General features: G+C 40.4%; 1 protein-coding gene across 1 annotated transcript in view; it reads right to left on the bottom strand.

Annotated features, from left to right (window-relative positions):
- Positions 1–1097: 1097 nt before the first annotated feature.
- LOC102372380 (BDNF/NT-3 growth factors receptor) overlaps positions 1098–13442 on the bottom strand; it is a 128908-nt gene continuing 116563 nt past the window's right edge. The window contains exon 12 of the mRNA XM_006022305.2: positions 1098–2277. Within this exon, the coding sequence (XP_006022367.1) occupies positions 2240–2277 (38 nt within the window). The 3' untranslated portion in view covers positions 1098–2239. The remainder of the gene's footprint in view (positions 2278–13442) is intronic.

Here is a 13442-nt window from a genome sequence, read left to right as displayed (position 1 = left end):
GAGAAAGATCCTGGGAAAGAGAGTTAGTGGTAAAAATGGAGCACACATGGTAAACAAAGAAAGGAGAAAAGCCACAGGAGGGAAGAAGAGAAAGGAAACAAAAGAAAAGGAAACAAATGATGCAATACAGAATTTATCAAAAAAGAAGGATGCTACAATCTGGGAAAGACTACAACAAAGAAAGGCAAACCAATATAGAAGAAGGAAAAAAAGATGAATGAAAATAAAAAGAGGAGGAAAAGCAAATGCAAAGGTGACAGAGTAAACTCTTTCTTATTTTTTATTAAGTTTCAACTTGTTAAAAAAATCCAATGCTCAATTAAACTAATACTTATACAGCAAGACCCTCAACTACTAAGGTTAGGAACAGACATTCAAAAAGCTTTGGCCTGAATTGATTCAATCTTTGCAGGCTAGTTTAACCTGGCTAGGCTAAATCACTTCATAACCGTATAGACAGCCCCTCTGGACTGAAAAAATGCTGGCACATACCAGCAGCCCTCCCATCTCTTGCCCAGGGCTGAGTTGAAGGGGGCATGGCCAGGCCCAGGCACAAGGCTGTGATTAGGGAGGGGTCCTCCCCGCTCCTTGATAACAGAGCATTTACCAGCTCTGTTATCAGCATTTAGCACTCCATCAGAAAACAAAGCCTCATTCATTAGTTCAAGCTCTTCTTAAGCAGCTTTTTCCAAAAGAAAGAGTGCAGGGGCATTACCAGCTGAGCTGTTGATTAGCTCTAAAAAGCCCTAAAGGGACACTGTCCTTTCTGCCTTACGTAGCATTAGCTAGCATATCACATGCTGGCTAGGTCTGTGTGGTAGGAGAGAGGAGGAAGGGATCTCTGCTTAAGCAGCGAGTGGCAGGGGGAAGCCAGCAGACCCTGATGTGCCTGCAAGTCTCTGCTGGAGCTCCAGCCAGGGAGCAGAGGGGAGGGGCCAGCTCTGTTGTGGAGCAGAGAGCCCTGCCCAGCCCAGAGAGCATGCCAGGATGCTGGGGGAGTCTGGTTTATCTTAAACCAGCAAGGGGTCTGGGGCAGACATTGCATAAACCAGTTAGACCCATATCAGTTAAGTCTGATACTACATTCAACCAGGTTTATCTCAAACTGGTTTCAACCATTTTCAAATTGGTTTATTTGCACTGGATGTCTGTTCTGTTACAGGTTTAAACCAATTCCTGATCAGTTTAACCCGTTTATGTGTAATGTCTGTCCCTAATAGACCAGGAGAAACTGAAATCAGACCACTCATTCATTCAAAACCCACAGAGTTAGTGTATGGCAAGGAAAACATATTTCTTTTCACAAAGGTTCATTTCAGCTTCTTTGTCTGCTAGTCTCTTGAATTATTTATTTTTTAATTAAAAAAAATACTTGCCTTGACATTTTTTTCTTCTTTTTTATCCCGGTGGCACCTTCTAAACAGAAAAGTTTAAGTGCTGAACTCAGGATGTGGCAAGCAATGAACGTGGAAAGGGTTTTCAAAAGTGTTACATTTTGAATGTAGACCAATACAAATACTTATCCATGTACTTAGCTTTAACTCGCCCAAGAAGTCTCATTGCTCCTACCAGTAAGAGTTATGTACATATGTATGTGTTTGGTTTGTGAAATCTAGACTATTAATTTGGGAGGTGGGGATTGTTTATGTGATTTTGGCTATGGATCAACAAAGGATCCCCACCAAAGGACTTAAGCATTTGCTTAAAGTTAGCAGCAACGCAAACAAAGGGAACCTTACACACCTGTTCAAGTGCTCTATTGAATTAACACTCAAAGTCGCTAAGTGTTCTCAGAATCTGAGTCTTAAACATTTGATTACTTCTTAAATACAAAATGTTTGCAGTTCACCTTTATTAGATACCTATAAAAACCAACATCTTTCCAGTTAAGTTGAAACAGAAAGGTTTTTTTGACAAAGGAAACAATGTAATTGAATTTCATTTAAATGTCATTTTGAAGCCACAGTAAAAACAAGATAATAAAAAAGAATATGACAGGTTATTTCTGTGCTTTCTTGAGTTCTATAGCTGCCTGAGGGCTGACCTTGCCCTGATGGCTCCAAACCAGCTAATGATCTGTGTGTACTTCTAGAGTCCTCCAAACACAACCAATGGCTAAAAGAGAGGTCCAAGGGATGTGGCAATTCACAGGATAAGAACAACGTCCATGCCCTAGAGTGCAGCAAAGAGCTTCAACAAACAAGCTTAACAGCCCCTCTCTCATTTTTCCTTATTTCATTTACCCATCCAGTGGGATCTTATGAAACAAAACAAAACCTAAAAGAAACAAAATAAAAGATGAGAAATCATGCTTGAAAAAAATGCAAAGAAAAATTAATACAAAGAATCAAACAAACAAATACTAGCTATGTCAGACACATAAACATGGAATGCATTACAAAACATACATAAAATAATAAATAAAAAACTTTACATGGCTTACGGAAAATGCGTACTTTGCTCTGCCTTATAACCACTATGGTTTTCATTAGTTACTTAAAAATCAAGAACAATACATTTTACTAGTGTGTCTTGAGCATATTAAAACTATTCACAATAGGATGCAATGAAAATGCAATAAAGTGCTAGTTGGTCTAATAAAAGATATTGGATTTACCTAAAGAACCTTGTCTGCCTATGTCCTTAGACCAACACGGCTCCAACGTATACCCCTGATACAGTGCTAGTATCATGTAAACAAGGACTATATCAGAGAGCAGGTACTAGGAAGACGCCTCTACAAAGAGCCTAAAACACTTATTCATGCCTGCTGCCTTACTCACAAGAGCTCAAGGTAAAAAAGGAGCTGATTAGGATAGAACATAGGAGTTTCCTAAAAGTTATGGACTTAAGTGTGATAATCAGCATACAAATGCCCTCTCTTCTTTGACTTATTCCAGCTGGTCAGAAAGAGAAACCTGGCTACTTCATTGCAGTGTTTTTGCTAACAGACCATCAGTTTGCCTTGTGCTTGTCAAATGTGCTTCTATGCATCTGCTGTGTGTGAGATGAAACCCTCATTGTCATTACCATCCTTGCTCTACTTCACAATGTACAAGGAAATTATAATTAAAGCATAGGTTTGCTAAGTTTCTTTCATTATTGATTAATTACCTCCAAATAGCAGCGCAGACTAAATCAAGAACTAAACAAAACTGAACTTTTTTAGTTCAGTCAACATTTCCTCTACCATCAAACCAACTACAGGAACTTAAAGCACAGAAACTGCAGAACTGCCTACAACTGAGGGTCAAGGAAAAGGAGGTTTGTTTTTTATTTAAATCAAGCATCTAACCAAAAAACATATATACCTTATAGAAAAGCATAATGTTACAGTGTGGTATTATTTTAGGTGCAGTATAACAGTCACCATTACCTGTTCTAAGGACAAAACAACCTATGGAAGTAATCTGAGAGTTGTATTTCCAATTGCTATTTTCCTACAAATATAAACTTAATCACTAGGTGTGGTTTGGCTTTTTATTTCTTTTAATCTTGCTTCAGAAAGTTCATAAAGATTTGTGAAGAGGTGAAAGCTTTTTGGCACTTTAAATAATTCCAAACGAGTAAAGATTTGGAGCCAAATTCACTGTGATTTAAATCAATGAATGGGTGTTTTGCCTTCAACAGGACAGAATTTGGCTCTTAGAAATTAAGTAATAGTGACTAATTCATTTAAATTTTCTTGCTAACTTAAACCTCGAGGCAATAATAGCATCTTCCATTTGCATGTAGGTAATAGAAACCAAACGTGCTGGTTAGGAGTTTCCTCACATTCTCAACAGGGTGTGTGCAAAATTCCTTTTCGCTGAAACAATCAAAAGGTCTTAGAATGACAAGCCAACAAAAACAGAGAGAGAAAGAGATGGAGAAAGATGGCGGTGGGGGGGGATGGGGAGGGAGAGAGAGAGAGAGAGAGAGACTTGGCTAATCCATATACAAACTATAATTACAATACAAGTGTGTATCAATTCAGAACTGCTAAGTTTCTGCACAGGCCCTGTTTTAAACTGTTTTGAGAAGGTGGCTCTAGACTACATTGATGTTGAGAAGATTTGTTACATAAGGTAATATCCACATGTAGTGATGAGTATTTTAATTAGTTCTAATGGGTAATTACTATGTTATTGTTGAACTCAGTGCTTTAATTGAAATTTAGATCATTGGAAATTCTGATAGCTCTATGCCTCTTTCCCATATATAAAGAATCTTAAATTAATTTATTATATTCATGCTATGCTGCAAATCCAGGAGAAATTCCAGAATATAAAATTCAGTGGATTGACTCTTAATATCACTGCTATTAAAAGGATACTATTAAGTTTAAAAACACAAATTGTTTCAAAATTATTTATATTTCATGGTGCTCTAAGTATGCTGAAAATGCTATTTATTTGATAGGGCTTCTCGGAAAGGATGCAGGCATGTTTCTAAGTGTGAGGACTTTTCTGAAGCTTATCCAAACTTTTATTTTTAATTGAGTGGCTGTGGTAGATCATTATCTCTACTTGACTGTGTAATGATGATTTTCTGAGGACTTAATTTTTCTTGGTATACTAATGCTGCTGGGTAGTTGCGATTGTCACTGTAAGTTTAATCAGTCCTAGGCATTCGGTATAGTGTCTTTATTGTTGTTATGACTTATAAATTAATTTCAAAATGTATATTCATAAATTATCATGTTTAGCAACTGTTATAAAATCTTTTACCTTCAAGATTCTTTTTCAACCTTCATTTTTGTTTCTTACATATTTCAGTTAAGTAATCTTGGGCAACAAAAACATACCGATCTGTTTAAAGGCAGTTTTTAATTCAATAGTACAATTATTTATTTGTTAAGAACTAATAAGTGCTTGGCTGTGTATAAGATGAATAAATCAGGTGTAGGTTGAACCCGTCAGTTATACCAGTGTGAGTATAGGGTGCAGACAGAAGTGCAGCTGCTGGGTCTAACTCATGGCAATTCATAGAAATCACCAGGAGTAAAACCAATTCTTCCAATCCCATAGAAGTTAGCTGTTGGACTGGGAGGGTGGAGGATTGGTTCCAATTTGGAGCTGATCCAGGGAGAGAAGCTGCATCTTCCCCTGGCTCCCCCTACTTCCAGGTCCACTGCTATTTCTGGATGGAAGGGAGGAGAAGGCAGGGGAGGGAGGACCTTTCTGAGGCTTTCTTAGCCCTGCTGGAGTGAGGGGTTGGACTGGAGCCCCTCATCTTGTGGTGGGGGTTTCTAATCTACCCACCCCCCTACTCCAGCAGGACTGAGAAAACCTTAGAACCATAGGTGACAGGTAGGGGGTGCACGTACCCCACCTGACAGGGCCAATATCCCCCCAACAGCCAACACTGATGTTGTCTGCAGGGCTGGTGCCCCCAAACAGGGCCACCACCATCGGCGGCTTCTGCAGGTGCCCCCCCCAGATTCAGGAGGCACCAGTTGCTCATGCTCAGAATTATCTTCCTCCCCAGCCTCCTCCCCCTCCCATCCAGAGACAGAAGCTGCAGGTCACTGTCCTACAGCCAGAATAAACAAAACTTCATTAAGCTGCTTCATTTAAATCCTCATATAATGAGCGTTAATTTGTTTAATTATCGGACAGCTCTGCAGCCATGCTCTTCTGTTTGGGCATGGCTTTAGAGCAATATCAAGAGGCCAGTCACACAACAAATGTCATTTCTGTTCGCACCCACAGAGTAACTCTGGTCATCTCGACAGGATTCTCTGAGATGAGGAAGAAAGGAGATCTAGATCAATAGCTTGGACCTGAGGAATTCACAGTGAAAAACCCTGATCCTGCAAATACTACTGAAGGTAACATGACTACTCCAAATACACATTTGTGCATATTCTTAAGACTTAATTCTTTGCAGGATGAAGGCCAATATGGTCGGATGTCTAGATGTTCCCCCCAGCTAGTACAAGCAGTATCTTTCTGGGAGAAGGTAAGAAAAAATGTTCAGGACATATTACAAATATTAAAGTCACTCCATTCACTCCAAAGTTATTTGCAAATTCAGGTCAAATATACTAAGTGCTTTTCCTTGGACACAGGACAGGAAGGATTCAGGGCTATATTGCCAGAACAACCTACTGCCCCCCTTTCATCCAACAGCCAAATGTTACGACACTTAACAGGAAGCAAGAGATTATGTTCAATTCTCTCCTATGCCTAAGGGGACAAAAGAGTAGAGCTACACATTAAACTATGGGGTATTCTTGGGTGGAAAACTCTCAAGTCCTTCCTGTTGGAATGCTATGCTTTGTGTACCTAATCAAATTTTAACCAGAGCAAGGACTGAAATCCAGGAATCCCGTTTCCCAGGTGCCCTAAGGAACCAGCTACAGAATCATCCTTTTAATCTTGGTGTCTGTTTCAAAGAATAAGTAGCCTATTTAATGTGAAACTCTTGTCAGTAGGAAAGATAGACACATGCAGCCCTTTATGCCTTATGTAGCCCAGTGGTTAGGGCACTCCCCTGTATGCAGAGGAAGGAATATATCCTAAGTGAATACTCTAAGTGTTTCGAGTTTAATCTGAACCAAAACCAAAACCTTAAATCAGTTACATATTTTCCACTATGAATTATTATTATTCATAGGCCTTTTGGAACAAGAGAGCAAAAGCTGAGAGAATGGCAGTCTGGTTCAATGAGACAAGGAGGCAAATACAACTAAGTGTGTGGAAGAAAATAAGGCACAAAGACAGAGGGGAATATGAATGAAAGGAAGGGGTGAGGCTGGTGTCACTGGCTCAGAAAAAGCGGCAAGGTGAAATGAATAAGATAAAAAAGGACCAAGACAGAAAGACCTGCAGCTATTGAATGAGAATGTTTTTTAAAATCAATTAGTTCCACTAAAATTAAAACAAATAATTGCAATTCTATTAGACAAGGGGCAATCTGGATTCAATTAATTCTCTGACCATGAAGTTATTCATAGTAACTAAGATAGCCCTTTACAAATATTATGGATAGTGGGTGGTTAGAAGATGTGTCATTCCCTACCTCTCAAGTTCCTGATTGGCTTTTCAAGTTCAAAAGGAGTTAGTTAGGCAGGTCTAGACAAACAATTGACATTGTTTGGAAGAGTTAAGATTTGAGATTAGCTCAAGAATAACCATTTCTGTTGCATAAGATACTCAAACCAAACTTGCATATGAAAATACATTATAGTACAAAACTAAAGAGCTCAAAATACAAATGAAAGACAGGAAGAGTCATCCAGTTACTAGTACAGAAAGAAGATGTTGACCAAGTATCAGTTTCCCATTTATAAGAATGTTGTGGAGAGCAAATTCTCTTTTATCAGAATCTTTTTCCAATAAATTATGCCTTTCATCCAGCTTTTTGCAATGCTGAGGACATCTGTTTCAATCACACTGCAGACAATACAGGAATTCAAATACTCCTAAAATGTTCCTTGGAAATACTTTTGTTCTGATACTAATTACTGATACAAAGAGATTTAAGCTAATTACTCCATCTACTAGTGGTCTTAAACAAACATTAATCAGTTTCATAGTTAGTAGGGTCGGAAGGGACCTGAGCAGATCATCAAGTCCAATCCCCTGCCATGGCAGGAAAAAGTACTGGAGTCAAACGACCCCAGCAAGGTGTTCATCTAACCTCCTCTTAAAGACCCCCAGGGTAGGAGCCAGCACCACTTCTCTTGGAAGTTGGTTCCAGATCCTAGCCACCGTGACAGTAAAGTAGCGCCTCCTGATGTCTAGTCTGAATCTACCCTCTGCCAGCTTGTGACCATTATTTCTAGTCACTCCTGGTAGTGCTCGGGGGAACAGGGACTCCCCCAATGCTTGCTGGTCCCCTCTGACTAGTTTGTAACAGGACACTAGATCCCCCCTCAGCCTTCTCTTGTGGAGGCTGAACAGGTTATATATAATATATAATATATAATAACCAGAATATATCATGTAATAACTTGATGTCAAATTTATGCCCTTTATTATTGTCACCTCAAAGAGAGTAGAGTAAGAGAAGTGTTACACAAACTGTGCTTGTCAAAAGCAAGCAGTGGAGCCAATACAGAGTATTTTTGAAAATCCTATCATTGACTTATATAAGAACTACTATATATGGTACAGCCACAGTGATGCTGTGGATTGATCATGACGATGTTCTCAGGATCCTGAGTGACACCAGTTTCTGTGGGACATCAGGCAAATAATCACTTATCTATGCCTCAGTTTTCCCTGCCATTAGAAATGTGTGGAGTAAAGCTGTCTCCCTTTGCAAAGCACTTTACACTGTATTGTTGAGAAGCATTATGTTAGGAGTGTACAAGGTGCTATTGTTGATGTAGCCTCCACATCTGACAACTTTCTTTCCATACCACTGAGCCTCATTTCCCAGTTATGCTCCTACTTTCCATGCACAATTACTTTATTGCCTTATGTCAAATTAGTCATTTTCACAAGTAAATATCCAATTTATGCATGCCATTATGGTAATTGCATACACAAAATGCAGAATGACAGGCACTATTTCAAGTCAAACTTGTCATTGCTAGTTTATGCAGAGTTTGAATGTTTTGCAGGTTTGGATTCAGATTGCGATTTGTAAAAAAAAACAAAAATAAAAACAAAAATCCTGATTGCTGGTTTAAGATAAACCACACACCCCCAACATCCCAGCATGCTCTCTGGGCTAGGCAGGGCTCTTTGCTCCACTGCAGGGTTGACCCCTCCCCTCTGCTCCCTGGCTCCAGCTCCACACAGACTTGCAGGCACAGAGTGTTTGCCTGGCTTCTCCCTGCTAAGCAGGAATTAATCTCCCCTCCTTCTGCCTTACGCAGACACTTCAGCATTAGCTAGCAGACCACACGCTGGCTATGGTCCATGCTGTGGAAGAGGACAGAGGCAGACAGGCTTTCTGGAGCTAATCAACAGGTAGCTTAATGTCCTTCCTTGGAAGAGCTGTTTAAGAAGAGCTCCATTAGTTAAGGGAAGAGAGGCTTTGTTTTCTTAATGAGCTGATAAACACTGAGTTAGGGGTGATGAACATTCCCTGCTGGGCAGCTCAGGAGGTGATAATCAGAGGGTCCTGCCAGGGCCTGGCTACAAACCACTACCCCCTCCCCTCAGCTCTGCCCTGTGAAAGTAAACAGAGGGCTGCTCTAGTACCCCCTGGCTTCTAGCCTGAGCCACTGCAGGCATGCCCTGAATTTCTGAGATGTCTGTCTGGGTTACAAACTGATTTAGCCTAGCCCAGTTAGACTAACCTGCAAAGATTGAATCAACTCAGGCTATTTAAATGCCTGTCCCCAGCCCAAAAGACACAAACCCCAAATTATAAAATAGGGTATCTCGCTGTCCTAACCTGTTTTCATTTGGGCTTTGAGTTATGCACTTTTAGGCCATTTATCCCCCCGGCCCCTTACATAAAAGGAAGTAAAATTCTAAAGATGTGGTACAAATAGGCCATGTTTACATGAGCTGCTGACTGCACATTCATTACTGCGTAGTCATACAGTACTTGTTTATACAAGTACTTTCTGCCATGCGATGTTACTGCGCAGTCAGCATCTCTTGTAGATGCAGCCACAAAACCCAAAAGAAAAGACTGCCAAGAACAGTCTCTCCCCATCTGGCACAGACTCAGCCACACCTCTTCTTGCACATTATAACCCTGTCCAATACATACTGCCAGAGACCCCACTTTCTCGAAGTATCAGAGCAGCCAAAAAAAAAAAAGTTCTAGGACTTGCATTTTCCTTATCTGCACATTTTTATTTGGTAGAGAAATAATGGGAATCTTGGTCGACTGAAATCCACCGAGTGTTGCTTATCCCAAAAAGCCACAGGTTGGTCGTCTTATTTCTACTGGAGAAAAAACACAGCAGTGCACTTCTTTAGCCAGTTAAAGGCATGGCCTAATGCTAACTGAAGCAAATTAAAATAAAAGTCTCCCATTAACTTAAATAGTTAAGTTTGGGACCTTGTCTTTAATGTACAAATTTTGCTGTCCACTTAGTAAACCTGAAACACAAGCATTTTAGAACAACAGATTGACTCAACATCTGTATCATTTCAGACAGTTTACCTGTGAAGTAAAAAACTGAACGACAGCATCCAATATGAAAGCATGAGCAAGATACAGGAAGTGGACTTTCTACGATTTTAAGCCTGGTTAACCTTCTTCTGTTTGTTCCACCTAAATCTGGTTTGTCATAAATGTAGCATTACTCTGTGCTTCAATCCATATAGGGTATTTGAAACGAGATCAATTTACATTTTTATTTTTGCTCAGCTTGGAGGCAATCAAGCATAGCATGACATGTATCTGTGGTCCATTTAAAATGAACAGTGATTTATATGGAGAGAACTAAAAATTGCTGAGTGGAAGAGAGGAAAGCAAAGGGAAGAAAGATGCAGCGTGTTACCAAAAAAGGAAATCTTATCAAATTTGTCAGTCTCTGATTTCAAGTAGAAAATTAAATGAAATAACTCATTCCTAGTTTTATTCGCTACTTGGAGCCGTGCCACGGCTTCAAAGAGCAGTGCTGGCTAATGCAGCAGCAAAATGAGGACAAAATGTCACCTCCTCTTTATTGGAAAGCAAGGAAAGGGCTGCTGGATGGGTTTCTGGAGAATGTTTATTACACAAGAAAGAATAATGTCCTGCCTCTTCCTAATGCCTGCACAGCAGCACCAGATAAAATAGGCTGAAGATGCCTGTCCTCTTTTCCTGTATTCTTCATGTACTACTCTAAGAAGGGACTTATGGGGCAGAGCCCAGCAAACCCAGAGCTCAAACCCAAGTCCCTGAAGTTCCAAATACTGCAATGCAAGCATTCCCTCATATTTTTTATGTTATATGTAATGCTCTCTATATCCAAGGATGCTGCTACACTCCTACCATCAGAAAAAAAATAATTCTCTGAACTTGCAGCATTTTACCTAAAGACACAGAAATTAATGCTCTGTGAGATAGCTAAAGAGTTTTAAAGGATCCTCTAAATAGTCGTTAACACCTTTACCTTCACCAGCTGCAAGATATCTAGGGGCATGTCTACACATGCCAATTTAAGGCACATTAGCCATTTTTATGGTGCATTAAGGGTGGGGGTCTGCACATGCATGCCCTTAAATGCACCTTAAAAATAGCTATTTTAGGCTATTTGTGCCTAAATTTGATACCTCCAAAAGCACATGTAGACATGCAAAGGTGCATTAATGTTGTGTATGATGACTGACTGGGGACTAACTTTAGTCCCAAGTTGGTCCTCACACCGTGTTAATGTTCCTTAGCATGTGCATGTGTAGACGTACGTCTAAATCATCTTAATGTGCATTAGGCAAATGCACTGTAAGTTTAGACGCACATAAAAGCACATGTAGACACACCCTAGAGGCCTAAATACAAAAATGAATTAGGCCGTAACCCCATGATAGGCTTTATCAAAACCCCAGTGTGAATACTGCTGAACTACCAAGCCGGGAAATCTAAACCAGGTTCAAATTTTGTGAGTCAAGCCCGTTTAAGAGACAATACTATAAATAGGGAATCCTGCCTCCTTTACTTACTCTAACCACTTAGAGCAGTGTTGCTTCAACTTTCGACCTCATGGACCAGATAAGTGCCATGGAGCCAGTCTGTTGGGCCAGATCTTACATGGAGTCAACATGTGGAACTGGGCCCCATGTACCCAGATCAAGTCTTGTGCTGCCCAGATCAGGCCCCACACACTTTGTGGCTTTGTGCCATGTGGATCAGCCTAAATCCCACCTCATGGCATCCAGTTCAGGCCTCACATGCCCAGATTTGGACTTCCACTGCCCAGATTGGGCCCTCATGCCTGGATCCCACCTTGAATTGCTCAGTTCAGGCCCTGTGTGTATCATCCAAATCAGGCTCTGTGAACCTGGATCCTGCCTCAGATCCTGCCTCATGCTGCCCCACCTCCTCGTGCCTTAGTAGGGCTATTGCTAGTTGTTCTGCTGGGCTCTCCATGGGTTCAGAAATTTGGCAGCGGGGGAGTGGCAATCAGCATTGCTACCACTCCCCCTGCTGCCCAGTTTTAGGACCCCTGGGAGCCCTACAGGCTAGATGACACAGCTCCGCAGGTAAGATCTGGCCCGCAGGTTGAGTACCTCTAACTAGAAATATCTGATTAAACAACACACTTGAGCATTGCAATTTCATATGTCATTGAAATGTACAAATGACCAAGTACAAAGTAAAAACTGCAATTTATATTTTTTCTCTAATTCTTCAAAATATCGCAACACTTTTTAAAGGTTCCTACTACTACTGGTAGTCTCTCTACCACTTGATTTCATGCTTCATAGGGATGGACATGTATTTTATCAATTAGGTATACTGCCACCTGTATGAAATTTTCAAATGGGCTTAATAAAATATGGGAGCTATTAACATTACAGTTGTAGACAGCATTCAATCTATTTAATAGTTTGGATCGTTGATCCCCAAGTTCATAAAACTGGGAAGGGGGTCAAGCAGAATTATATGTACTTTAATAAAAGCATCCTATAAAGCTGATCTCAATATAAAATGAGTTAGGAGCCAGGGGGACAGTAAAATCTGACCCATCTACTCAGCACTTCAGATACCAAAAAATATGTCAGGTTAATAGCCCCCTGCCCTGTCTATAGTGAACATCAAGTATCTCAATCTAGCTCTGCTGGTTAAAAAAGGATCTGTTATTCTATTCCCCTAAACTGGCTTTTTGAAAGATATGTCCCTATTCAGGGCAGGGAAGGAAAAGGAAACAATTATCTTCAGCATTCTCAAGGAGAATATACAGTGGCTTTCTCAAGGAGAATCATTATTCTTGTGTCTACCAGCACAGTATCCAATAGACATTTCCTTTCACGGTTCTGCTGCTGATGCTGTGCTTGTTCTGCTTTCTATTGATTAGTGAGAATCAAGGATATTAATACCTGCAACTCAAACCATTTGCTCTCAGAGCTAGACAGTGGGCAGGTTTTTCACAATTTATAATTTAGGCGCAGACAAGAAGGTGCGTACATAAGCAACTACTACAGGTTGAACAGCTGACACTCTGCCAATGCTGCAACAGCCCTAAGGTCTGTATTGTTCATACACAGACAGACACCCCCTCCAGGATGAGACAAGCCTTCACAGGAAGGGAGATTGTAAGAAGCCTACATATCCATGCAAGAACTAGCCATAATTTTGCTTTCCTTTGATCACAGTGTTTAGGAGTAGTGTCAGTGCAAGAGGTAGATATGAGTTTCAAAGAAAGCAGGGAGAGCCTGCTGATCAGAAGAACTAGACCTATGCAGAGGTAGGAGAATGTATGTATTCTTCATCCAGTCATGGAGTTGAACAAAAGTCAAAGGGTCTCTTTCCAATCATGAGGATATTTTACCTTGCTGAGACACAAGGCCTCTGGGAGCTCTTACTTTAGCTAAGCACTATCACACTACTCCAAACAGCAC

The sequence above is a fragment of the Alligator sinensis genome, unplaced genomic scaffold (genome assembly GCF_000455745.1).
Source record: "Alligator sinensis unplaced genomic scaffold, ASM45574v1 scaffold226_1, whole genome shotgun sequence".
Classification (NCBI taxonomy): domain Eukaryota; kingdom Metazoa; phylum Chordata; order Crocodylia; family Alligatoridae; genus Alligator; species Alligator sinensis.
Note: the sequence above shows the minus strand (reverse complement) of the source record. Positions and strands in the feature narration are given on the sequence as shown.